The 26,325-nt window shown below is 40.6% G+C and overlaps 1 protein-coding gene across 1 annotated transcript in view; it reads left to right on the forward strand.

Moving 5' to 3' along the window:
* The window catches only part of dlgap2a (discs, large (Drosophila) homolog-associated protein 2a), a 212,484-nt gene that overhangs the window by 179,471 nt on the left and 6,688 nt on the right, over positions 1–26,325 (forward strand). Inside the window, 5 exon segments of the mRNA XM_051945125.1 lie at positions 11,941–12,203; positions 12,206–12,325; positions 22,841–22,929; positions 23,073–23,512; positions 23,642–23,733. Coding sequence (XP_051801085.1) covers positions 11,941–12,203; positions 12,206–12,325; positions 22,841–22,929; positions 23,073–23,512; positions 23,642–23,733 — 1,004 coding nt within the window.

Here is a 26,325-nt window from a genome sequence, read left to right on the forward strand (position 1 = left end):
AACTCCACTGGTTATGAAAAAAAGTTCTTTTGTCCAGAAGTCTGTGAGAGAATGACCCCACTTGTCTCTTCTTTTGTAATCTACGTTAAACATTTCCTTCATGATTTTATTGGTAGATTCAAGACTTTTTGAATACAGTGTTGTTCAGTTTGGTCCCATTCAGACTGAAATAGATGATAAAGCAGACTATGTGTTGGGGCACGTGACTATCATATCATGCGTACTGTCCTGTCAGTTCTGAGTCAGATCCACGGCTTGCTCATTTAGTCCGATTTCAAAAAACCAAGATGGACATGACTCAGTGCTTCAAAACGGTTGTCCACAAACCAATTGTGACATCAAGGTTGCTCAGTCCATAAATGGAGCATGCTTTTAGTCGTTGTCCATACCACTCTGTTGCATGGTTAGTGCACACACCTCCATTCACATCAATAGTAAATCACATAATTACAAAACTGCACTAACAGTGATTGGTCTAATGCCTTTATACAATTTATTTCTCATAAATTTGTGAAATAAAAAAATAGCATTTTCAGGTCAGTGGTAAAATCACATTAGGGTAACTGAGCCATATCAGATAATGCATGTGAGCCACTTCAGTCGAACCCTAACCACAGGCCAATGCGTCTGTCTGAAAAATGCATTATCATAATAAACATGCCAGAAGCACAGTAGCTCCAGGCAGAGTAGGGAAAAAAAACAGTATTCATATAGATGTCGATTACTCCTGCATTGTTTGCGCTCTGTACCAAAACTACATCAGTTGCTCTGTGATTGAGATGTTCTCCTGAAGCACTGAAGAACACTGAACTCTGAGATGATGATATGCCACACTAGTGAAGGCGAGGATGTTATTGTTTTCTTTATTTCTGTGATATTGCCAAAAAAAAAAAAAAAATACATGGATCCCGTTGTGCAAGATGATCCTCCAAGCCTGCAGTCTGATCCTGGGTCTTACATGAGTCTGTCTTTTGTCATGTGAATAGATTGTACTGTGTGTTGGGGCAAATGTGCCCACTCTTCTGAATATGCCCCCACTCCCTTGTTTTCAGGGATCCAGTTCTGCCTCCCCTCCACCTGCAGTATTGACTGGACTCCCCAGCAAACCCCAGGTAAACCTCCTACCTGGGCTGTTCTCTGTGGCTACATTTCAAAGTGTGAGATGTTGCTTTATTGAGGCATGGCCTGTGTGGTTGCAAGGTGGCGTTATGAGTATGTGGAAAAAGTATGAAGAAAAATGTCTGTCTGAAAATTCACTTCCTACATTCAGAGAGAGCAAGCACTTGATGAAAGGTCACTATGAATAATGAACTACAAATTACCGTTTAGTAAACAAGCGGTGATCATTCTCCTCGTAACAATGCAATTTGAACAGGTGTCGTTTCCTGTTTTTGAGCTATTCGAGGACACTTAAGTTTGATTTATACTTCCGTAATTGCCCATCGATGCAGGTCACAACAACTGTGACTGGTCTGCTCACCCAACATATTGATTTGTGCAAGGTTAGTGCTTCTGTGAAGCAAAATATAACATAGAGACAGACTGTAATATTATATGTCTTGCTCATAATGCAAATGTAGCCATATACCATTTTCAAGTCTACTGGTCCATGTAATGTCTGTCAGTTCACATGTCATTTTTCTTTCCTGCGCTGTAATAATTTCTGCTAAAGCACCTGCCGTTCAACATTTCTTAACTGCTACTCCAACATAATCAGCTCCTTTTCAGTCACTGTTCCTTGAACTATACAAAGAAAACTCCACACAGTGACATAGAAAGCCCACTGCTTTGATGTCTAAACTGCACAATGAAACACCAGCACATTAGTATAAACACTCATTTGCATTGGCCACCTACTTAGCCTATAGCATAGGCTCTGTAGATTCAATGCAGGCATATACATCAGGTTTTACTGTGCTCCTTCATGAAGTACCACCTATCGTAGCTAGATTGACTAGAAGATGCAGCTACTCCACTAAACCTGCACTACACCCCTTCTCTAAACCACCCCGCTGTTTTGATTGAGATAGACTGTTGTAGTGACAGACTTAATTGTTCAGAGTGCTTTTTCTGCCGTTGCTTGACATATTTACGATTGCGTCATTCTCTGAAACCCACTTTCCAACATAACCTCCACTCTAAAGTCTGCAAGATCACACAGTCACACATGCACCACCTGCCCGCTGATTGTTTCTATTGTTAGCCTCCGTTGGGTATTCTGGTGATCTATCTATCTGGCTGACAAGAAGTCAATTTGTTTTCATGAGGGGTGAGGTTAAGAACACATCAGCATGCATCTAACGGGTGACATGCAGATGCTTTTTCAGAGTGCCGCGAGGAGCAAAAGCAAGGGGGTGGGTGGATGGGGCTGTCTTCATTACCTACTGCAGCAGCCATTATTTAAAGACAGACTTGGCAGTGTGACTTTCATGAACAATAGAACAAGATGTGAGACATGAGAGGCAAGTGAAAGAATGCCCTTGATCCACAGATCAAGAGGAGCTAGCCATGAAATGACTATATTTACTGTCACGGAGGTGTTTTATTTGTTGCCTGCTGTGTTTTTGTTCTCAGTGATCCATCACAACGCTCAGGATACTTTTAAACTTTTCTCAAACTATCCAGGGATGGTTAAGTATAAGTTTGAGTGATGACTTACCCAGTCTTACTTTCTTTTTGTTATCTGTTCTTGGTGATTTTTCTGTTCATTTCTTTATTGTTTCTGTCTGCAATGCTCGTGATAGTGCCGATAATAGAGTCCACCATCCATCTTCCTCTCCCTCCCTCCCTCCCTCCCTCCCTCCAGATCATTTACATATCCTTAAAAGCCTGCTGCAAAAACAAACTGCTGCATTTCCCTCGCAGTGATAAATCCAATCGTGGAGAAAGACTCTTAACGACGTGTCATTCAACTCCCCCCCAAACCCCACGCCCATGTTAGCATACAAGCCAGTCCTGATAGATAGAGAGGTCCTAACAGAGATGGAGTGGTTGAATCACCGCCTTTGTGTCTCGCGTTAATCAGCCTGGCTGGCACAGTGCTGGCTGTTGTTTGTGTGTGCGCGCGTTCGAGACAGAGAAAGATTAAATGGTATTCACACTGAATATATTTAGCTGCCTTTGAAGATACCTCTATCGATGACATACCTCCTTTTAACTGTACGCACTGCACTGTCTGCTCAAACTTCAACGTGCATTATTTTGTTTGTCTTGCCTGTCGCGGACGTGTTCGGCTCTTTGACAGTTATTTAGATGCTGAATGCCTTTATATCCAACCTAATTTTTATTGGATTTCTTCCGTGCTGTTTTGTCACTTGCTTAGAGTGCACAAAGGGACCCAGAAACTAAAGCTACTTTTGTTTGTTAGAGCTCTACCTCCTGTCAGGTTTGCTGCTTATGCCGGTTTTAGTTTATCAGGTTAAACACAAATTTATTTAGATTTGGACCGTGTGCACTCCAATAAAAAACTGATAGATATACATATATGCACAATTTGATCCCATTATTCCATCCCTGTCTTCCAGAAATTTTGTTCCTATACAACTAAACTGCATTCTCAAATACATAGTGAGGCAAATGTACTTTCAACTAGACCATCTTTGTTTGTGACATACCACACATACATTTCAAATCAGCATATCTTTGCCATTTATTTTATAGCTTTTCTGTTGCATCTTTTCAGCCTAGCATCACCCTTGTAACCAGGACATGGAGGGGAAGCTTCAAATGTGTTGTGAAAGTCTGTATTTTAACCCAAACTCTGCTACTTTCCGAAACCCTACCACAACTTTTACAAGTAATTTTGACTCCTAAATTTGGCCAAGCTTCTAACATGTAGGTATTGTTATGAAACTCTCAGATAAAGTGTGATATTTTCCTCAACCTAACCAAGCAATTAGTGAAAGTGGAATTAAAGCAAAAGAATGAATGAAAATGCAGTTTAGTTTTGTAAAATTTGGAGACAGAGTTGAATATTAGCCAGTGATTTTCAAACTTTTTTAGTTATGCCCTTTTTTGAAGCCAGAACATATCAGAATTTCTGTTCCCTCAGGCAGAATGTTCTTATCGCTTCACTCCCTGCTGTTCTGGGAGTGTTGTTTCGTTGTGGAGAGTGACCAAATGTGAGCTGAGACGCCAAATATCAAAAACTGCCCATACCCAAGTTTCTCCCACAACATCGATGGTAAATATGAGCACAAGTAAAGTAGAGTCATGTCTCTAAATTGACTGATTGGACAAAGAGACAATCCTGTTCTTAACTTCATAAATAAATCTATCTAGCCTGAATCTTACGTGCTTTGTTTGTTTAGCTGTCTGTCCTTCATGAATAGTTCCTTCCCATGTTTTTATACCTAGTCATTAGTCATGTGCGCTCTCCTTGCATTGAGATGACCACTGGATTGAGAACCACTCACATGTACTCAAAGTCTTAAAACTTGCTTCTAACATAGGACCCTTCTACAGGATCTGAACGGTCTAGCAGCAACATGTACAAAAGCTTCATTGGTGTATAGTGAAAAATACAAAAAAGACTGTACCCTAAAGATTCAAACATACTGCCACAACTTGCAAAGGTACATTTATTGGTGCAACATTTCAGTGCTAGACCTTCATTAGCAAAATCTCTCTTTTTTTGCCTGATGAAGAACTAATAAATGTATATATGCAAGTTATACTGTGTGTAGGAGTTTGTTTGAGTCGCATAGATATGCTCGTCCTTCTCCTACACATCTGCCTCATGAAATATGTGTGTGAAGAGCTCCTTTGGGACCAAAAATACTGTAAAATGAGATGCTAAAATTTTTAAGCGGCGTTCTTGTGCTGGAATTTTCCATCCTAGAAACCAACCAGGGCTTTGTGGTTAGAGTTTGCGTGGATGTATTTTAACCCAAACTATAGTGTAACCAAGCAGTTTTGTAGCATAACCAAAGTTGACTGGGACCAAAACACCTGAAAACAGGGACAGAGAATGACAGAAAACAGTGACTGAAAACACAACAAAGTGTAAAGATTTTACCAAAAAATGATCCCGCCATCTAATCTACCATCTGAATATGTTTTTATAGCTGTTTTTATGCACAAAGAGAAAGAACCACATAAATTTCCTGACATGGACATCGCTCAATAGAAAAGAATACAAAAATGGAAAGCTCGTAACAACTTTAAGATAAGACAAGATAATCCTTTATTGATCCCCAGAAGGGAAATTCAAGTATTGCAGCAGCACAGGGCACATATTAAGACAGGGGTGCATCCTGTCCCCAATTTTGTTTCTCATTACCATTGACTGGATCATGCGAAACACAACCTCAGACAAACCAAGAGGTATCCAGTGGACCCTGCTAAGCCATCTCGAGGACCTGGATTTTGCTGATGACCTGGCTTTACTTTCCACCAAGCAAGCTCATCTACAGGAGTAAACAACTAGATTAGACATGTATGCTAGGCAAGTGGGCCTACATATCAGTAAAACAAAGACGCAGGTGATGCACATCAACACAACACCTGCTGTCCCCATCTCCTTAGATGGTGAGGACCTAAAGCCTGTGGAGGAGTTTACTTACTTAGGCAGCGTTAAAGATCAATATCCGGTTGTATAACAGCAACGTGAAATAAGTACTGCTTTATGGCTCAGAATGCTGGAGAATAATCAAGACAGACATGGCCAAAGTGGAGTCCTTCCATAACAACTGCTTGCAAAGAATATGTAGCATCTTTTGGCCAAACAACGTGTCAAACAGAGACTTACATGAGATGACAGGTTGCCACAGTGTGGTCGCAGAGATCAGGAAGCGTAGGATGAGATGGCTTGGCCATGTGTTTAGAATGTCACAACAGCGTATACCACGTATAGCCTTACGATGGACACCACCAGGGAAAAGGACACGGTGACGGCCAAAAACAACATGGCGACGGACAGTGGTAGCTGAATTGGAAGAGATGGGCCTCACATGGGGAGAAGCACAGAAGACAGCACAAGATCGAAGAAAGTGGTGTAGCACTGTTGTGGCCTTATGTCCCACTAGTACGGTGGCCGACAAGGGGATACGCGCCGTAAACAAAAAAACGCAATACAAACGGCCAAAACGCAATACAAACGATCAAAACGCTGCAAACACAGGAATGATGCAAACCCAAAAACACATAAAACAAATGCAACAGAGAAATGCTGCAACAAAAAAACGATGCATTCACAGAAACGCTGCAAAAGCAAAAACACACAAACCGACAAAACAAATGCAAAAGGGAAATGCTGCATACAAACCCCGAAACAACTGCAAGAGAGAGACGCTGCAAATTCACGGAAGGTCGCCAGGCCACTAGGGGGAGCTGACCATACGGTAGGGACTGATCTTTTATACCGACAGGAAATACCCAGGAGGAAGTTGCAAAGAAGACAGCGGGATAAGAAAGTTTGCAAACACTTGGAGAGGAGAATAAAAAGGTATGTTTTCCCTTACGTCTTTTTTAAACACTTGGCCCTAGTCTCTTACAGTATTATCCAACTGCAGCAAATTTACGTAGCAAATATTAGCGTGCGTCTGTCTAGCAGACCGTTGCTAGGGACGCCGATCAGAACAGCTCCCCCTAGTGGCCTGGCGACCTTCCGTGAATTTGCAGCGTCTCTCTCTTGCAGTTGTTTCGGGGTTTGTATGCAGCATTTCCCTTTTGCATTTGTTTTGTCGGTTTGTGTGTTTTTGCTTTTGCAGTGTTTCTGTGAATGCATCGTTTTTTGCTGCAGCATTTCTCTGTTGCATTTGTTTTATGTGTTTTTGGGTTTGCATCATTCCTGTGTTTGCAGCGTTTTGATCATTTGTATTGCGTTTTGGCCGTTTGTATTGCGTTTGCGGCGCGTATGCCCTTGTCGGCCACCGTACACTAGGGATGAAGAGGATAAGTAAGTAAGTAACAGGCCAAATACAAGGATACAAGGGTAGTAGCATGCATTGGGTTCAAGAATTACACATAGTTGTACGACAAACCAAGGGTGACATATAATAAACAAAACAAAAAGGGGAAACAATAAACTGACCAGTAGCAGCAAACCGTATGAGGTATTCACAATGTCAAAAAGGTGTCATCCAGGACAACTGAGCTATGCAGTGCAGTGGAGTAAAGTGACATATTGTTATAAAAGTGTCAGATAAAGTGTGATATTTTCCTCAACCTAACCAAGCAATGAGTGAAAGTGGAATGAAAGCAAAGGAATTAATGAAAATGCAGTTTAGTTTTGTAAAATTTGGAGACAGAGTTGAATATTAGCCAGTGATTTTACAGCCTTTATTGCATATTTCACTGTGAACCAACATGGCTATTACTAATTTTGGTGCGAGACTGCATTGGCAATATTGATCTACAAGAGTAGGTATGAATGCCGGATCCATTTTAATTGATTCTAGGCATGCAAATTCATAATCAAATTAATTACACACAGTGACCCTGAGGGTTTGAAGCGGTTTTTGCACCCTGGGGTGTTTGCCTGTCGTCGTCTGTTGGCGACTTAGCCTCATTTCACTGTTTCACTGCTTTACTGTTCTGTTCAACATAACAGTGGTGTTTAAAAATGCATGTAATATAATTGATAAATTCCTATTGTAGCCCACCCACCTCTCATGGTCGTGCTTTCAGTCCGAGATTACACACTCTGATTCATTTTCATATTCCGGTATTATTATAGGAGATCATTGTGTTGGATGTTGTACGTGGCACATTTGTGGCATCGAGGGCTTTGTTTGTGTCGACGAGTGAGTGAGTGAGTGAGTGAGTGAGTGAGTGAGTGAGTGAGTGAGTGAGTGAGTGAGTGAGTGAGTGAGTGAGTGAGTGAGTGAGCACAGGCTGCGTTCGCCTCATCTAAATGCTGAGTAATACTGCCATAGCCAAGATGGGAGCAAGAATTATGACTCCCCTCTCCACGACTGGCTGGCTAATAATGGCTCTATTTTGGTCCTCCTGCTGAATCATGCCCCCTGAATGGGTCATCTCTTTCCTCCCTTGATCTCTCTGCACTCCCTGATTTATCCTTGCTCTCTATCACGCACACGCTCACACAAAAACCCTCCCTTTCATCCTCTCTCTCTCTCTCTCTCTGTCTGCAAAGATTCACTCCCATTTCCCCTCTCGCCCTTACATCTTTATTTCTTCTCGCCCCGTCGTTCCCATTTTTCAGGTACGCGCCTCTTCATTAACGAGAAGTTCATTTTGTGAATGGACATCAATGTGAGTCATTAAGTCCCTGGAGCAGAACGCTCTTCATACACCAGACGTCTCTAGCTATTTATAAACACAACCAAAATATGGGTGAGAAAGAGCCCAGACGGTGTTGCAGGTTTGAGGTGAAGCCCTCGGCGTTATTCTCACCAGAAATGATGATCTGTCTAAAAAAAGACCTCACGAACAACTCAGATCTCGTCCTTGTTTCAGACAACAAAGTGTTTGTTTTGTGTTGTTCAGGCTGCAGTGTAAGTAGGTGAAATGATAATAATTCTACATCACAGCTTTGGGGGCCTACATCAAGGGTGCAGCTCACTGGAACTCAAAATAGATCCCATTTTGGTCTCACAAGGACTTTTGTAATTGCTCTGTGTGATGTAAGCATTTATAAGGCAGAAACAGAAACACAGAGTTCAGCACAGTTTGCCTCTTTTTCAAGGAAAACGATAACCCCCAACTTAACCTGCAGCGTGACTCACTGGTCTTCCTTTTTGCCTTCTTTCTGTCTTGGCTCCGAGGCACCTGGCACACTCGAGCTTTGATCAAAATACATGAAACACAGCTTGTGCTGCTTCAGATGTTTCAGCCTGTAACTACACCATATGAGCTTTTTTCTCTCAAAGCTTCGCTTGGAAATAAAGACACGCCGAAGCCTAGAAGGCGTTCATGACCCGTTCCTCAGTCCATCTCTCTGTGGATTAAGTCCATATTCTCATTTGCACTTGAAAGAAAGTAATCCCCTTCTTTCTGTCATGAAATGGACAGAATAAGAAGATGAGAGCTGTCAGCCTTTTCCTGAGCAGAATCCTCCACACATGACTACTGTTGATTACTTGGCTGGTTTTCTACCATCATCCATGTCTGACGAGTGTCTCGTGTCACGAAGACTTTAACGTTTCCTCTTACTCTATCAACTTATTCATTAGTTTAAAGAAATATTCCTAACCTTTAAATGGTGCCCACTTCCGATCATTTTCTCCCTAATCGCAGCACTGAAAGTGAACAAAAGAGAAGGGATAAGTTTCTGCACTTGAAGAGAAGGGAGACACCCGCGAAACACCGAAAAGTACAAACACAAAGTTACACTTCGATTATAACAGCCGGCTACATTTTAGTTTAGTTGTGAGATAAATGATGTAGCTGTTTAATGTCCCATCATAATCTTTGTGATATATTAGCTCCCTGCATATGCTTAATGAGGTCCTTAAGTGCTAAAAGTAAGTTAATTAAGCAATATTTCTATCGCTATTATAAAGGAAAATAACAAATTGGTAGAAATAAACGATGTGAGTGGTGTTTCTGCCACATGTTGATCTTGAGAAGAGTTTCTACCTACACATACCATGTGCAAGCTTTTTCATCTGCTTGACTGTTAGATAATATTACAGTAGATGTGTCACTTATCAGTCAAAAACTATTATATACAAGGAAAGAAACCACGACAGCTAGTTTAGAGAGCAGCTTAAAGGGCGTGTCCAGTTATAGCCAACATTTACTTATTGCCAATATAAAGAAAATAACTTGTGCAACTCCAAGACTTGGTTCATTTCTTGTCAAGAACAGTATTAACTGTAGTCACCCACAGCTGAAAATAGAAACCCCAAAAATGTGCGCATTAACTCTGAGCCCAGCTATTTTAAGAAAAAGAAAATGTTATTTCAAGTTAAAAATAGAATCGTTTTGGTATTACGGGGCAAAAATTCCATACTAACCGTTTAGCATATTGTAATTTAAGGGATTTGGGAGGGAAAATTGACTTCTAGCTGTCTTCTTGGCTCCATTTTGAGGTTTTAGTGAAATTGTAATTTCATTATATAGTCCACGGCAGGAGACTTTTGGCCAATCACACCTCTTTTCACCCAAAGCAAGTGAGATGGGGTGTAGTGGTACAATGGGTTGGTGAGAGGACTGTCATCAGGAGCTCAGGGTTTGTGTCCTTTGTGAAGCCACAAGTGAATGTTGACTTTTAGCTTTACTGTTTTCAGACTTTTGAAGCACATGTGTATGCCCATGTTCATCTGATGGGAGAGGCTTAAGACACAGGGGGAAGAGGGAAGGGCTGCAGAAGGAGGGCTGTGTCTTCAAATTTTGGCTTTTTTGTCCTGTGCCGTTTCCGCATATATTGCCTACGCCAGCTTTAATTTGCAACTTTCCCAACAGGTATAATATAGAACTAACAAAAAAGCAAAATAATGAAAACTTTCTTGCATTTTCATGACTGTGAAAGGATATTTAACTACAAAAATTAGAATTTCGTTGCTCAAATGAAGGAGATATCAAGAAAAACATAGGGGTCATTCCAGAATTGGAAGAAGTTTTATTCCCCACCCAGCAAATTACAAATAATCCATGTAAAAATTACTAAAACATGCAGTTGCTGTGTAAATTTACTTGTCCTGAGACGAAATTTGAAAAAAATAGGAGAAAAGAATGTTTGAAAATATATTTTAAACACCAAATACGTCTGGAGTAACCCCTAAAATGCCATTTTTGTCTTGTTCCACCCCCGATGACAAAATTGAATCTCAAATAAAACAGTTAAAATGAAACATAAACCTCTTTTTTTTAATATTATTTTTTTATATTGAGGTCTCTTGTAATGTTTTAATCAACATAATATTAAAAATAATTATTATGCGTGGAACGTGTGTCCCACAACAACCCTGTTAGCATGACCTTTATAGCTGATAGAAGAAGAAGAAAACAGCTAATCACATGATGTGCTGAAATTAACATCATCAAACTGATTTTCAAAAGAATGGGTAGAGCAAAGTTATGTCCTCTCATCTGTTTTTTATATTTTCATAACAATGTCAGCCTTGATTGAATGTCTGACTCTACCTCATGCAATCCTGTTATTATCAAGATGAGATAAATTCTTTTTACCTTTTTCTTTGCTGTTTTTCATCAGTACGTTTGCCCTCTTGGTCAGCAGTAACAGCTAGCTAAATATCTAGCTTCTACTCTTATAATAATAATGATAAAAACTGTGACATTGATGTGTAAGGTGAGCCAATCAAGCCTTTGATATTTTGTTACCTATTACTGATGAATACCTGGGCTTTGCAAAAGTTCTGTTACACTCGGTTTCATGATCTTTAGAGATGTTTACATGTCGGAGTGAAAAATTCCATTAAACAAACTGAAAGTTCTACCTTATAGGCAGGTGTCATTAACACAAATTTGTTCTCCGGTGAAGTTGTATCAAGATGGAAGTCAAAAGAGTTGAGATATCTGCTCTCCTTCATGCTGGCCACAAGTCTGACAGAGCCAAGCAGCTGAACATCAGCCGCGGAGAGGCTCAAGAATGGTGAAGATCTTTCAGATGATCTTTCAAGAATGGTGAAGACCTGAAAGATCTTCACCATTCTTTAGCCTCTCCGCGACTCTGTGGACGGTCATCCGGCTGATGTTAAGCATGAAGGGGAGCAGATATCTCAACTCTTTTGACTTCCATCTTGATACAACTTCACCGGAGAAAAAAAAATTGTATTAAGGACACCTGCCTGTAAGGTAGAACTTTCAGTTTATTTAATGGAATTTTTCACTCCGGCATGTAAACGTCTCTAAAGATCATGAAACCGAGTGTAACAGAACTTTTGCAAAACCCGGTATGTAGTATTTTTGAAGCCCAAATGTTCTCCAATTCTGGAATGACCCATAGCACCGGTGAGACAATAATACTTTAGCACTTATAGCACTTTTTAAATGTCTTTCCATTTTTTCCAGCCATCACCTACACACCCAGCTATAAGAAGACCCCTCCTCCGGTCCCGCCTCGCACCACCTCCAAACCGCTCATCTCCATCACGGCCCAGAGCAGCACCGAGTCCACCCAGGATGCCTACCACGAGGGGAGGCACTCTCACGGTGGGATGTGGGCCGCCGACGGTCTCAGCCTGGGGTTGAGTCCGGGCCGGGCCCTTTATAACTCCACCGACAGCCTGGACAGCGCCAAGGCGGTGACTATAGCCATGGAGGCTGCTGGAGTCATGGCTGGAAAAGACACCCGTCCACAGACTCCCACAGCTCAGTGCTCACCTGCGATAAGGCCATCCTGGTGTCAAAGGCTGAGGAGTATTTGAAAACACCTCGATCCTCCATAGGGATACAGGTTAGTCTTCACTTGAGTGCTTGCGATGCAAAGATCTCCCATATGATCGAATGAGTAATACAGTTTTTACAACTCAAACTAGTGCGTGGTTATGTAACAATACCGAATAGTATCACACACATGCATTCAACTGAGAAACAGTGCTCTCTTTTCTGCAGCTAAAAATAGCAAGAGTGAGTCATCTTACTGCAATCCATTAATTAAGATTCAACTCATGCTGGAGCAGGTTTTAGTGAATGGTAGTTCACTCCACGGTTCATTCACTCCTTCTCTACTTACTGTACCTTTTCTCTTTCATTCTGGTCTCACTTACTCTCTCCTTCTTTTGCTTCTTTTCTGCCTTTTTTTCCTCTCTCCACCTCCTACTCTGTTTGATCCTGCATCGGATTTGTCTCGCTCATTCTCTGATTCTAGCTCAGGTTCTGGTGCTGTTGATCTCTTGCTGCAATCGAAATGTCTGCTGCAGAACAAAGAGTGAGGAATCTGTGGCAACTCACACCCTCACAGCTCAGGGCCATTTGTAGTATTTTATCAAAGCAGAAATATCAAAGGTTGTCACGCTGAAGGAGCAGTAGTTGTACTTTTCTTGGTTTATATACTTCTACCAACTACTCTTCATCATAATTACAATAATATTAATTATTTTAGCCCTTTCCCCACACATTATTCCATACATTTACATGCCCCCTGTATCTGCTGACTGTTAATTTTGCTTGGAGCGGTGCAAAGCTGAACTGAAAACCTTTCAAATATTTGAAGGAGAAAACAAAACAGAGCATTTCATTAATCTCATTTGGAAGGTGTTTGAAAGTCAGTGGGTCCTGCTCAAGTTTCTTGCTAATTAAATCAAGCACACCTTAAAGGGTAATTGCCGTGTTTTTTCCCCCCCTCAGATGATATTAAGAAAGTCCATTGGCTGGAGATTGGTTTAACCTCAAAATTATATTAAAGCCAATGACTGTCAGATGTTGCCGTCGGGGAGTCAGCCAGTGAATAAATGATTCCTTCAAAGTCAATTGATCCTGCTGCACATACTGCGTTGTATCACATCCAGAGTTACAGGATACCCAGCTGAGGGTTTTGACGGGGATTTCTCTGTGATGTCTGAATAAGATTTAACATATTCATGCAGCCTTTTCAAATGAGGTGCTTTAGTTTCATGTAAACAAGCAAACAGATTTACCCACTGCAGGTGAGGTTTCAGAGGAAACTAGGTTGAGCTCCATTTTTGCCAGACTTCTCAGAAAGTGACAGAAAAGTACAAGTGCCGGTATTTATGACAGGCTTCTTACACAGATTTACCGTGCAAGAATACACATCAGACAGGGGAAATTAAAATAAAACAAACGTTTTTCAAAGTGTCTTAAAGTTTTGACAAAGAAGCTATAGTGCACGTAAAGATTTTTTTTTTTTTAACTGGCTTTCACAAAGTAGAAAGATGATTTGAGATGTACTCTTTCCAAATCAAGTCCCATATGAGGCATCACTGGATCTGGCAATATATTTTCGCTCCTTTGACACCTTTGTATTATCAGCCATAAGGCACGGTCACCCTAATCTTTAGCTCAGCAAAATTGCCTCTCACAGAGTCTCTAAAAAGAATGTAATTTCACAGTTCTGATGTGTCTGTCTAATAAATATAATCAGCATTGTAGAGTACATGGTTTGTAATGAGCTAAAAATAGAAGTAAGACAAGCTTCTATATTTCTAAACATACAACAAATGTATTTCTATTGGCCAACATGCACATAGTCAAAGTTTAACAAAGAGGAACATTTGTGTCTGTTCATCTTCAGTGATTTTTAAAAATCCCTTACTGTAGGTAACTATTGCACCTAAACCTTTGATTGGTTACATAAACCAGAAGTATCAGTGTTTCCTTGTTTATCCCACACAAGTATTTCACCTCCCATGGAGAGCTCTGAGTGGCGACAGTGATACTTATGAGCTATTTCTGCAGAGCTCTGTGTATGTATGTGAGTCAAGCAGAAGTCTATTCAATCCTATGGGAACCTCTGAGGAATCCCATGTGTTTGAGAAACTCAACCTTCCATTTTTTCCAGTGTGGAATTGACCTGAAGTGCACTGAAAATGAGTTTACAACCTAACCAGCTATTCAGTTGTTTGACTATGCTGACAATGAAACCATGTGCCTGAAGGCATCATGGCCATATTATCACACTTGAACGTGGGTTTTTTTGCACTTCTCATGGCTGGTTTTCTCCTGACTAGATCCTTGCTTGTGTCATATCTACTCTTAGATGTACTACACTTTGGATAAAAACATCTGTGAAATGAAATTGTAGAATTATAGAAGCAAATTTGCAATAAAAATTAACTAGCTCAGCTAGTTTATCTCATGCTGCCTTTGTAATATACAGAGTGCATGCAGTGGTTTTCATAAAATTTTACACAAAACTGACTGTACATCTGACAACCTTCTCACATTTTTCTCACCATTTTAGCTACCAATTCCAATCATTTCCATCCAACTGGACCAGTAGGTCACCGTCTAGTGAACATTTTCAACTGAAATCTAATTCTGACTTTAGCTTTCGCATGCTGTTCCTAATTCAGTGTCTGACCAAAACTACTCAGCTAAGGTCAGGCACCAAATGAAGTTTTCCATTGTTAGGTTGATCACCTGTTCGTAATGGAATGGTAGAAACTTTCCAAGCCTACTGAAAGGTGAAAGAGGTCACATATGTTGGGGAATGATGTGTGCTGATACCAGGCTTTTTAATGGTGTTCTCATCTCACATTATTGGTGCAGTTTTTGTGCTGGTAGTACTTCATGCACATACTCAAGCGAGAAAAGGATACATTTTGCTAGTAACCCACTGCAGGAACGATTCCATGCATCCTTAAAGAATGCATTTTTGTGTGTGTGTTGAACACCAGGGGGCACAGTGCACTAATTATGCACAATTACAGGCACCAAACACAGCTATGTGGAGACCAGGTGTTCCTCTTCCTCATAATCTATACGTTACTTGCATAAAATAATAAAACTAATCCAATGTGGAATGAAAATGAAAGGCTAAACAAAATTTGGTATATATGCTTGTTGCCTCAAATCAGACCTTGTGTCAGTAATTTTTATCTGAGCCATCTGCCCTTATTTGTGAAATGTCAGCCTCGCATCAAAAATACATACTTGCTTTTTGGGAAGTAATCAGTCAAATGTAAATGAAGGTTTCACAGTAACCAGTCTGCAGTCATCTCCTGACTCATGTAAACATAGTGATTCACCCCCTCACATGCAAAAAACTATGCTGCTGTGTATTCATTCATTTGCTCATTCCGTCCCCACAGTCTTTGCTCCCCGACTGATTTACTCAATTATCCACTTAAACATAAGTCATCCTCATTCACAGTCTTACTTCCTTCATCTTAGCGTTCACTCTCTGAGGACATAGCCCTCTACTCAATACCTCACACAGATACAGTACTTACAGTTAGTCAGGTTAAGAGTCAGTCATCTGGGGAGGATCAGACCACATAGCCGCACTCAGGAGTGCACATTTCAAAAAGCAGAACTGCAACATCCAGACCTCATTGTCATGCTTCACCAAACTTCACAGCGGGCGCCCTGCAATCGGTGCCCCAACTTTGGAAATCAGCAGACACGCATCACTGATTTAACTCATTCATTACTAGTGGAGGGGCGAATTGATCGAATACGGCGCGAAAAAGATCAGTATAGAGCGGGTCACTGTTAGCCCTGTCTGTTTGAGTGGATGAGAGGAAGTGAAGGTGAATTTAAGGAAGGAAGGAAAAGTAAATGTGTGACTGAGTATATGTGAGTGAGTGAGAGAAAGACTTAAAGCTGTACTGACCCTGGCTTCAGTCATGTATTTTACACTTTAGATTACCAACGCAGGTGCCGTAAAGGTCTATAGAAACATCCAAGAGGGATAAAAATACAGAGAAGGCGGCTTTTCCCTGACAACTATAGATATATTTCCACCCAAAGTACCTAGACCTTCAGTAGTTGCAATTATTTTAGGGAAATAAAAGATTCTTTCATACCATTGGTTCCCTGCGCCTCCACCATGATGTAAAGACTGATGAAGATGAGGCAAATAAATCCACCGACATATCAAACAGTAGCACAACTCCATGTTGACATGTCAAACATAGTGAATCATGAAAAACTATATGTAGCTACAGTTTTAAAAAGAAATATTGATTGAAATAAAATGCTTAAAAGTCCTCAATCAGAAATGTTTAAGCAAATACAAACCTCTAAAGTTCCTGTACGTTTAAAAAGTAGTAGCCACTGACTTGTGATTTTATTGGAGTCAAAATAATTTCAACAGTATTTAATTTAGACCTTGATCCCTGCAGTGGAAAGACACTGATTTCCTCCAAAGGTTTCTGGTCTTTGGAGAAAATTCAGTAATGGAAGAAGTATCCAGATCCATGAAGTAAAAGTTCCACTACATCAGTGTAAAAATACACCATTGATCTGCAAGAAAAATCCTACTTAAGTAAAAGTACATCAGTATTAACCAGAAAATGAAGTTAAAGTATTAAATTTTAAGTTCTATTCTGGTCCCCTTTACTGATATATTATTCTAAATGACATAATTAGATTGTCGATACTGAAGTATCAGTGTGTCTACAGCATGTTACTGTTCTAGCTGCTGCAGACAGAAGTAATTTTAGCTACTTCCTGTACAATTGTATAAGCAGGAAAAGCAGATAAATGTGATGGAGCATCATCTGAATTATAAGAGAGGCAGAATAAAGTGCTAATACACACATGTGATTTCTGGATTTTAACATTTTCTGTAATCTGAGTTCATCTTTAATCTCTCAAGTTTGCATAATTTGAACATTTATTGAAATGAACCCATAACAGAAATCATCATTTGTTAGAGCTGTTAGCTCATAGATATTGGAAATGTGACCCCAGCTACACACTGCTTTTTGTAAATCCTCAATAGCCCCCCCAAAAAAAGTTATCTTTTTAAATATGACTTTTATTTTAAAACTTTAAGTCTAAATGTTCGTCTTGAAAGTAACTAAATTTGTCAAATAAATATAATGGAATAAAAAGTACAGTATTTTCCCATGGCATGTTGTGATATGGAAGCATACGGTAGCATAAAATGGAAATGCTCAGGTACCTGAACCATTTGAGTAAGTGTACTTAGTTATTTTCCACTACTGGTATAGCTCCTGCAATGGAAACACAGTTGCTGTTTCTTCAGAAACCCAGTTTGAACTGTTTGGTTTACTGCCTAAACAACATAGACTTGGAGAGTTCATGCAGGATAAAGTCACGACCTCAGTCATTTTCTCAGGATTTACACTCTATAGCTAAAACCTTGAAAACTGTAATTTTTTGGTAAGCAGAATCCAGTAAATTATAATTCTACACCAGCGATTTATCCGCAGCAGCATGGAGAAAGCTTTTAAAGAGCATTTAGACCTTCATGTTGGAAACTAACACGGCAACACTTTCTTCTTTTTTTTTTTTAACACAGCCATAATTTCCTAATAATTTCTCAAAAGGTTTCCTGAAAAGACCTATTTAATACTAATTACAGGGAGTCTGTAATTTTACACTTTAGTTAAGTGGTTATTGATTGCAAACAAAAGATCCATTTAAATACAGAAATGGAAAAAAGGGCATTGAATATTGACATCTAAATAAGGTATTTTAGAGACTTTTGTTTGGGGTGTACACCTATGAACTCTGACACTGCAACAATACGATTCCTGATGGTGAAGGTTTAGAGTTTAGACTGTGAAGCCTTGAAGCAATTATTGGTTTCATGTTGGTTGTAGCTGTAAGGTCACATAGCAGAAAGAGATGGCATTAACGTTCTCATTGGACTTTACTAGTATTGATTTAACACAGAGCTTCAGCTGACCTCGTCACCACATCATACGGACAATCAATCTGCTCCACCTATTATTAGAAGTATAATTAACCTGGATTAGCCTTCTACTGTATTGATTCACCATTTTTTTTCCAACACCCTGGTCCCAGAAGAGGTCCAGACATTTAAAATTTTTGATCTTTGACCCGGTGGACTTGGTGTTGTCTTGGCTCCCTGCTGTCCCTCCCTTGGGGACCACTTTAGAGCCGCCTTCGCTGCCCTTTTGCTCCCTTAGAAGCAAGACATGCTTGCATTCCAAAAGGCAGATTGATTTATTCACAACAATAGTTAGCCTTAATGAGGTCGTATGAAAAGAGACAAGCTTTTAACCTTAAACACAGTCACTGTCAGGGAAAAGTCAGCAGGTGTTGTTTGTGTTGTGGATGAAAGGCACGGTGGCTCCGTTACACTTTTCGCTGATGCTCACAGTTTCCACACCTGTGCTGACTGTGTGACTGTGATTACTGATGCACTGTGTGTGTTTATGTTTGTGTGTGTGTTCAGCCTACATATTCCTGCGTACATCCACCAAAACAATCTCAGGGCAGGTAAACCTATCGGACATAAATCCCGCCGCCTCCTGGATGATTGGTCTTCCTTCACTCCTCATCCATCACGGACATGAAACTCATTCTCTTTTCATGAGGTGGACTTTGCTCTGCTTCTAACACAAAGTAATGGAGGTCACCTCGGCAAGCTGCTCCACACTCATTTCCTCCCTGCTAACAGCCTCTCCCCAACAGCCTGACAGAATACAAAATGGCCCTCCAAAAATGTCACTCCCCAGCTTTAATACTGACCACTCCACACCAAAGGTACGGTTGACATTTCCCCGCAACAGAGGCGAGGCCTATTATGAACCAGTGCCTTTGACTTGTAGTCATAATGCTACGTTGAGCTGAAGATTTACGAATGTCAGATGCTATGAAGGACTGGCATTTTTATATGATCTGGGAATCTGTCAAAAGGTGCAGGCTGGGATTACATTCCCAGGTTTAGTTTTGCAATGATCCCAGCAGCTCTTTGAAACTGTACTTCAGCACAGTGGTGCTTGGAGATCATCATGCTAACATGAGGTTGACAGGAATGGCATTAGCTATGCAGCCATTTTGTTGTGAACCAAATATTAGACACTTAAAAAAAAACTGACCTGTTGATGACCGTAGAGGTGAATTTATTTCATCTTAAGGTGGACTTGAGTGTTTATTAAATCCCATTTTCTCAAACATGGACCGTGTGGAGGTGCTGAAAAGTCAGAAGGTCATAAGTTGTGATTCTAATGATGCAGTTTTCTGTGCGTTTTGTAATAATACATTAGAGTAACTTAATGGAAACATCCAAATGTGTGCATACTCTCCCAATTTTGCTAAACTCAATAGATGTAGTTAAAAAAAGACAAAAAACACCTTCATAACTTTTAACTCACGTGACTGATCAGATGTTTTTCGCTTCTTTTGTGTCTTCGCCTCTGGATAACATGAAACATGGTCCATACCAGTGGATTTGAAAGAACAACTGTTCTCAATTTAAGACAATTCCTGAGGATTTTTTTTTTTTGGCATTTTTCTGACATATGGTCAAAGTTTTGTTTGTCTTTTCCTTGTCCTCAAAGTTTTTTAGCAGTTGGCAAACAACAGGTTTTTATTTCCATCTTCTACTGTTTTTTTGTTGTTGTTTTTTTACAAAAATGTGTAATGTAGCCTACACTGCCATCTTCTGATGACGCACACTGTTTTTTTAAAGTCACATTATGGTACACTGTTGGGGAATCATGAGTGTACACATTGTTGTGCCAGTCTGTCTAGTAGATGATGAGAAACTTTGCTGGATAAGTGGAAGCTGCAACCAGCTGGTGGGGCTTGATATAAAGTCAGCCATTAGGATTAACTGTCTTCTTACCAACACATAGGTGTGTTGTTGAAATAATTCAGTAAAGTGATGGACTTGCCTTCACTGGCACCCTCCACAGTCACTGTGACAGACATGGAAAAGGATCAACTCAGGTATTCGAAGGAAACAAAAGCACATTGTTGCCTATCAGTGACCATATGTCTCTGTCATTATCTGCCCATTCTGTAGCATCAAACTTTTCATTTGCTTCCTGGTACAGCCACAATGAAAAAAATAGACTCAGTGGGCACTAAAGAAGAAAACTGAAATGACAAAAAAAGGACAAAAAGAGGCTTCAGTCAGTATAGAAAGAAAAGGATTGTGACAGTAAGCCAGCAGGAAATTGCAAGCGTTCGTCAAAGAAAGAGGTGAAAGAAAGAAATTCGGCAAGAAAGAGATGAGCAAATGGAGGAACAAGGAAAAAGGTGACGGACAGAAAAGCAGAGCAAAATGGTGAACACTGACAAGGTTTCCTTAAAGTCTTAAAACATGTAGCTGTGGGGAGCGGTGCAGGCAGCGATAAGGAGTCTCTGAGCCCGGATCAGGATTTTAGCCATGCAGGAGGAGGCAGCATCATCATCACTCTGTGTTCCTTCCTTTCCCGTAATATTCACGAATGTTGCCCGACTTGTCAATGTGTATGGTCCCACAGATGTCAATACCCTCCAAAGACAAATCTATATTACTTAACCTAAAGCACTGTCCATTTTTCTGGTGGATTTTGCCAGTTTTTCATGTTAACAAACAGAAGAACTCTAGACCTGCAGTAAGCGATTTAGTTTTTTGACATTTTGGGTGCAGTGAAAAAGCTGCAAATGTGTATTTGTCACATTATAAAATTGTTAAGACAAAATTTGTCAGCAAGTAATTGCCTATTTACATGTCTAGTATTCATTTTAAGGTGTGTTTGAACCAACTCGTGAATGAAATATCAATTTCTTTAACTGATAGGTGAAAGGTTTGGACACACCTACTCATTCACAGTTTTTTCTTTATATGTGCTATTTTATGCTTTGTTGAAAAAAAGAAGACCAAAACTGTTAAATATCTGTGTTAAACAGAAATATGTTTCATATTTTCCCTTGATAACAGCTTTGCCTCCTATCATATTATACAATGTCTTATCCAGCTTCCTGATGTTACCACGTGTAATGGTGTTAAGTCATCAGATGAGCTCTGTCAATATTTCATATTTGGAATTTATTGCCTCGTTGATATATCTGAGGTCAACAGTGTTGTGCTGAGGTAGCAGCTCTATTGAATTAATGCAGTAATTTATATTTTGGTGTGGAGGGAAACACCATTATTACTTTATATGAAGGTCAGTCCGGGAGGAATATTTCACGAACTTTCGAATGTTTCCTCAAGCACAGTCGCAGAAACCATCAAACGCTGCCATAAAACAGGTTCTTTGAAGACTGATCCAGGAAAAGAAGACCAAAAGTCCCCTCTACTGCTGAGGAGAAGTTTTTTTACACTTACCGTGTGTCACAGTGTGTCAGATTAAAGCTCGTATTAGTGCTTCCAACAGGTCAAAAAGGAGAAACATCTCCACGTCAATGAATTACAGCTTCATGATCAAACTCATACAAAGAAACCACGGCTGAGGGAGACAAAATGAAACACAAGGAGGTGACATTATGCCATAAAAATCTGGACTTGTGTCTGATAAGTCTAAATTAGAGATTTGTGGATCCGACTGCCATATCTCTCATATTACTCTCTAAGTTGAAGGAATGGTCTCTGCTGCGTGGTTCTCACTGTGACGCTTAGAGGAGGGGCTGTGATTCCTGTGGGGGGAGCTTCGCTGGTGACACTTTGGACATTTACTCATAATTCAAGGCAACACTTCACCAGCTTGGCTCCCACGAAGCTCTGCAGCACCACGCCGTCCCATCTGGTCGGAGCTCAGTGGGACCGGCTTTTGTTTTTGAACAGGACCATGAGCCAAAACACAACTCTGGGGCTGTTTGACCAAGAAGGAGAATAATGAAGTGCTGCATCAGATGACCTGGGCGCCACAATCATCCGACCCTAACACAATTAAGATGGTTTGGGTCGCTTTGGAGAGCAGAGTAGTAAAAGCAGCCAACAAATGCTCGGCGTATGTGTGAATTCCTTCAAGATTGTTGGAAAAGCTCCAGGTGACCTCATGATGGGAGAATGCCAAGAAAGCTGTTATGTTGGCTACTTTAAAGAATCAAAAATGTAATTTGTTCCCACTGTTTTGCTTCACTTCATAACTCTGTCTGTGTAAGTTTGCGGTTTCTGTGTCTTCAGTATTGATGTACAGCGTAGAAAATAATGAGAACAGGGGGGAATAAACACTGAATTACGCGCTTAACTGGTACTGTTCATGGTGCTCGGGTGATACTTAAGACATTTTTTAACACAGAAGTTCTGAAAATGGCTGCAAAATGTTTTAGTTGTAGCATTTTAGCCACCATAAACACTTTATACACACATTACATAGGGTGCAATACAGCATAGAGCACACCCTGCCTTATTCGTTATTAATTTCTGTACAAACCTGCAATCCTCTGCAGGAAAACCTCTTCAGTCTTGTTGCCTTTGCAGCTTCCATAAATCATACAATGTTTACTTTCTGACATGCAGTGTACTGTTAAGTTGCTCTGTCCAGTCCCAACCCAATAAACCCAGAAGCACTGGGGAACGGCAGCTCACATAATGAGAAGCACACTATTGGTCTGTATCATTTCTTCGCATTAGGTGGAAGCAGCCACGGACTCTGAATCTGAAAGCAAAGGCTCCAGGGAGTACCATTCTGTTGGGATCCAGGTAGAGGATAACAAGAAAGGGTGAGTTAATGGCTCTGGGATTTTAACCTTGTTGCAAAAATTCAATGTTTGATCTCACTATTACAAACAATAGCCCCATTGTTGCTGGTGTTATTTGTCATTCTGGCATGTGTGTATTCATCTTTTGGCCGTTTTCTCTTCAGACAGGGAAGGTTCAAACGCTCCAACAGTGTGACTGCAGCTGTGCAGGCCGACCTGGAGTTGGAGGGTTTCCCCACCATGGAGGATAAGGGTCTGCAGTTTGGTGGGGGCTTCCAGCGTCACTCTGAGCCCAGCACGCCTACCCAGTACGGGGCAGTGCGGACCGTACGCACCCAGGGCCTCTTCAGCTACCGCGAGGATTACCGTGCCCCTGCTGAACCCCCGAGCCCCAGGGAGACCACCAGCGAAACCACCTGGCAGCTAGAACCCCCCTCCCCACGGGACAGCGCAGTCTCGTCAGGGGAGTCGGGGCGGGTGTCTCCCTCCCTGCGGAGGGATGGGAGCTGGTTCATGCAACTGCTCCACACCGAGACCAAGAGGATCGAGGGCTGGTGTAAGGAGATGGAGGCAGAGGCTGAGGAGAATGACCTGTCAGAGGAAAGTGAGTGTTCTGCTCAAAGCTTGTCTGATCTGAGTCTGTGCGGCCATACTTAATAGCCCGAGCTTTAATATACTATACTGAATATGTAGCACTTTTCCTAAGTTATTTGATATGCTTTGTGTGTTTCAGTTTTAGGCAAAATCCGAAGTGCTGTGGGAAGCGCTCAGCTGCTCATGTCCCAGAAATTCCAGCAATTCTACTGGCTGTGTCAGCAAAACCTGGTAAGAGATGATTATAAATTAGGGACACTGAGTCTTTAGTCAGCTCTGTGCACAGTCTGCATGAGCATCCATGACTGATAAAGCATAACACTACAAAAAAAGCAGTTTGAAAGAGACAAATGTGGGACGGGGCAACCACTCTGTCCATCTTTCAATGTGGATAATTTCTCAGTAGAAAAGTCTGATTTGGTCATTTTCATGGCATCATTTGAATTATTTAGCATCACATGTAGGTCGCATCAAATTTAGCCCGTATAAATAAGGACTGGATCAGAATTTATTCATGTGACTTTTTCCAAAATGCATGAAATTGTACAAAATGAAAGAGAAAGGATTACAACTTAGGTGCAGTGCGTACAAAAATTCACAAAGTGCACTATAAAATACACTTTTTACATTAGAAACAGCTCCACGCACATTTATGTTTTCCTACCACCTTTCTTCTCCAGCCTTCAATAACAATTAAATGCTTTTGGTGGCACTAACAGACTGAAAGGAAACTCCCTGAATATGTCATTGATTGAGGAAAGGTGCAACATTGAAAATCATTAACTATCCAGCACATTTATATGTGGCCTGAACGTTTTGAAAAGAACAATACTCGAGTGCGGATGGGTGGATATTCAGCGGAGCAGATTTATCCTGAGAGGAGATGAAGTGGAGACTGCAGCCAAACTTAAGGTTTAAATAGACCTCAATAATCCAGACAGCGGCCGCTCTATTGCTCATCCAGTGCGGGAACACACACGGGGTCAGGGATTCAGGCCTCATCTTTTTCTTGCACTGTTCACAACTCGTTTTATTGATCTGAAACCAAGTACCCGATATTTCAAATGAAGCTGCTGTGGAGTTACGAGAGATAGTGTTGTTGTTTTTGCAATGTGCTGCAGAAACTGCTCATTCGAGGGGAATGTGAATTGCACAAGCATTAGATAACCAGCTGTATAGACCCAGTCAAGTTCTTTTTCCTTCTGAAGGAGACGATTCTTACATCACATAAAGCTTCAACCCTGACAGCATTATAGAGCCACATGGAACAATATTCACCTCATATTTTGGCTTTGTTTGTAATTTGCCCACAAATTAGAAGCTTTAAACGGCGTCTAATCTTGTTTCATTTCTCTTTAAGTCCTGAATCAACTTTTTTAGAAAGCCAGACTTAAAATCCTCCAAAGAGAGGCAAACAGTGAGTATGGAGCTCTTCTCTGGGAGGAGCTCCAGGATTTAAAGCACACACTGACACAGCCGGAGCTTAAAACTCACCGACTCCTGCTAAATCTGCCAGCTCGCGTTATTTGAAACCTTAAGACTTCTGAGACCGTTTGCGGAACATCACGAGTTGAGGGGTCAGAATAAAGCTGATGAAGCGCTGAGGCAGTTTCTCGCTAATTAGAGATAACAGAAGTTTATTCTGTTCCCGACATACCTTACATGATAGACGCTATGGATGTTTAAAATCTGGGCTAATTTAAATAGATTCTGTTGCTGTGCTAAAGTGAATTATACTAATCACATAATATTTTACAAGTATCACAGCAAAACGTAGACTCTCTGTAGGAACAGAGTCAAACTTTAATCTCAACCTTTAATAGCATTATGTAGCTAAGTCATCTGATACAATAATTTGCAACTTAAGAAAAAAGCTCAATAAAAGGACTGTTTTCATTCACATCTTATGCTTGCTCTTTTTGATTTCTTTACGTTTAGTTTTTATGGGTTCATGAATTTTTCAAGTTAGATTCCAGTGACATTTTGAGAGCATGTTGCATCTCCTTGATGTATATGTTCTTAAAAAGAAACCTCGCCAGTGAAAATCTGACTATTTTCACCTTGTTAACACCTTGAATCCTTGAAAACAGCAGTGTACCGATGACAGTTTCTAAAACACAGATTCACACTTTTGAGGTTTCATTTGAATTGTAAGAGGTGGGATTTTCTGTAGCGTTATTCTTCTCAGAATTGGCTCCCGGCTCAGACGAACTATTACGTCTTGTTACAATGTCGAAGAAACAGCACTGTCGAGCTATTTTGGTTTAGAAAGGGGTTAATCTCATGTTCACAAACAAAGTCTAAATATGTAACTTTAACACACAGATATGAGTTTTAGGGGTTAAGTCAACAACCAGAGAGGACATGACGCCACATTGTAAAGAACAAATGGGAACAAAAAAAGTAATTTAATAACTTGCCCATGACTGCAGCAAAGCAAATGCCAAGCACTGCTAGCATGCTGTTTGTCTATTGGATCATCAGGCTGCAGCAACCTTCACCAGCCACATAATCTAAATGTCACAAAGTTTAGAGGGAGAGGATCTCTGGGGTTCTCGAGTCACATCACAGATGTTTTGCTGAACTGGGTGCACACTTTAGGAAGTCTGGGATGTGACATAACTAAAGTCACAGATTCAGCAGCTCTGGAGCAGACAGGAAGAAATCAAAGACCACAAATTATTATTAGTATGAGAACCATCTTGTTCTGTGAAACGTCTTGAACAAATTATATAACATGCCGCAAAAGGAGCTTCATGCGTGATGAGACTATTGTTGAGAGAATGAGCCTATCACTATAGCGTGATACTAAAGAGCTGTATC

Source organism: Acanthochromis polyacanthus, chromosome 1 (genome assembly GCF_021347895.1).
Source record: "Acanthochromis polyacanthus isolate Apoly-LR-REF ecotype Palm Island chromosome 1, KAUST_Apoly_ChrSc, whole genome shotgun sequence".
NCBI lineage: Eukaryota > Metazoa > Chordata > Actinopteri > Pomacentridae > Acanthochromis > Acanthochromis polyacanthus.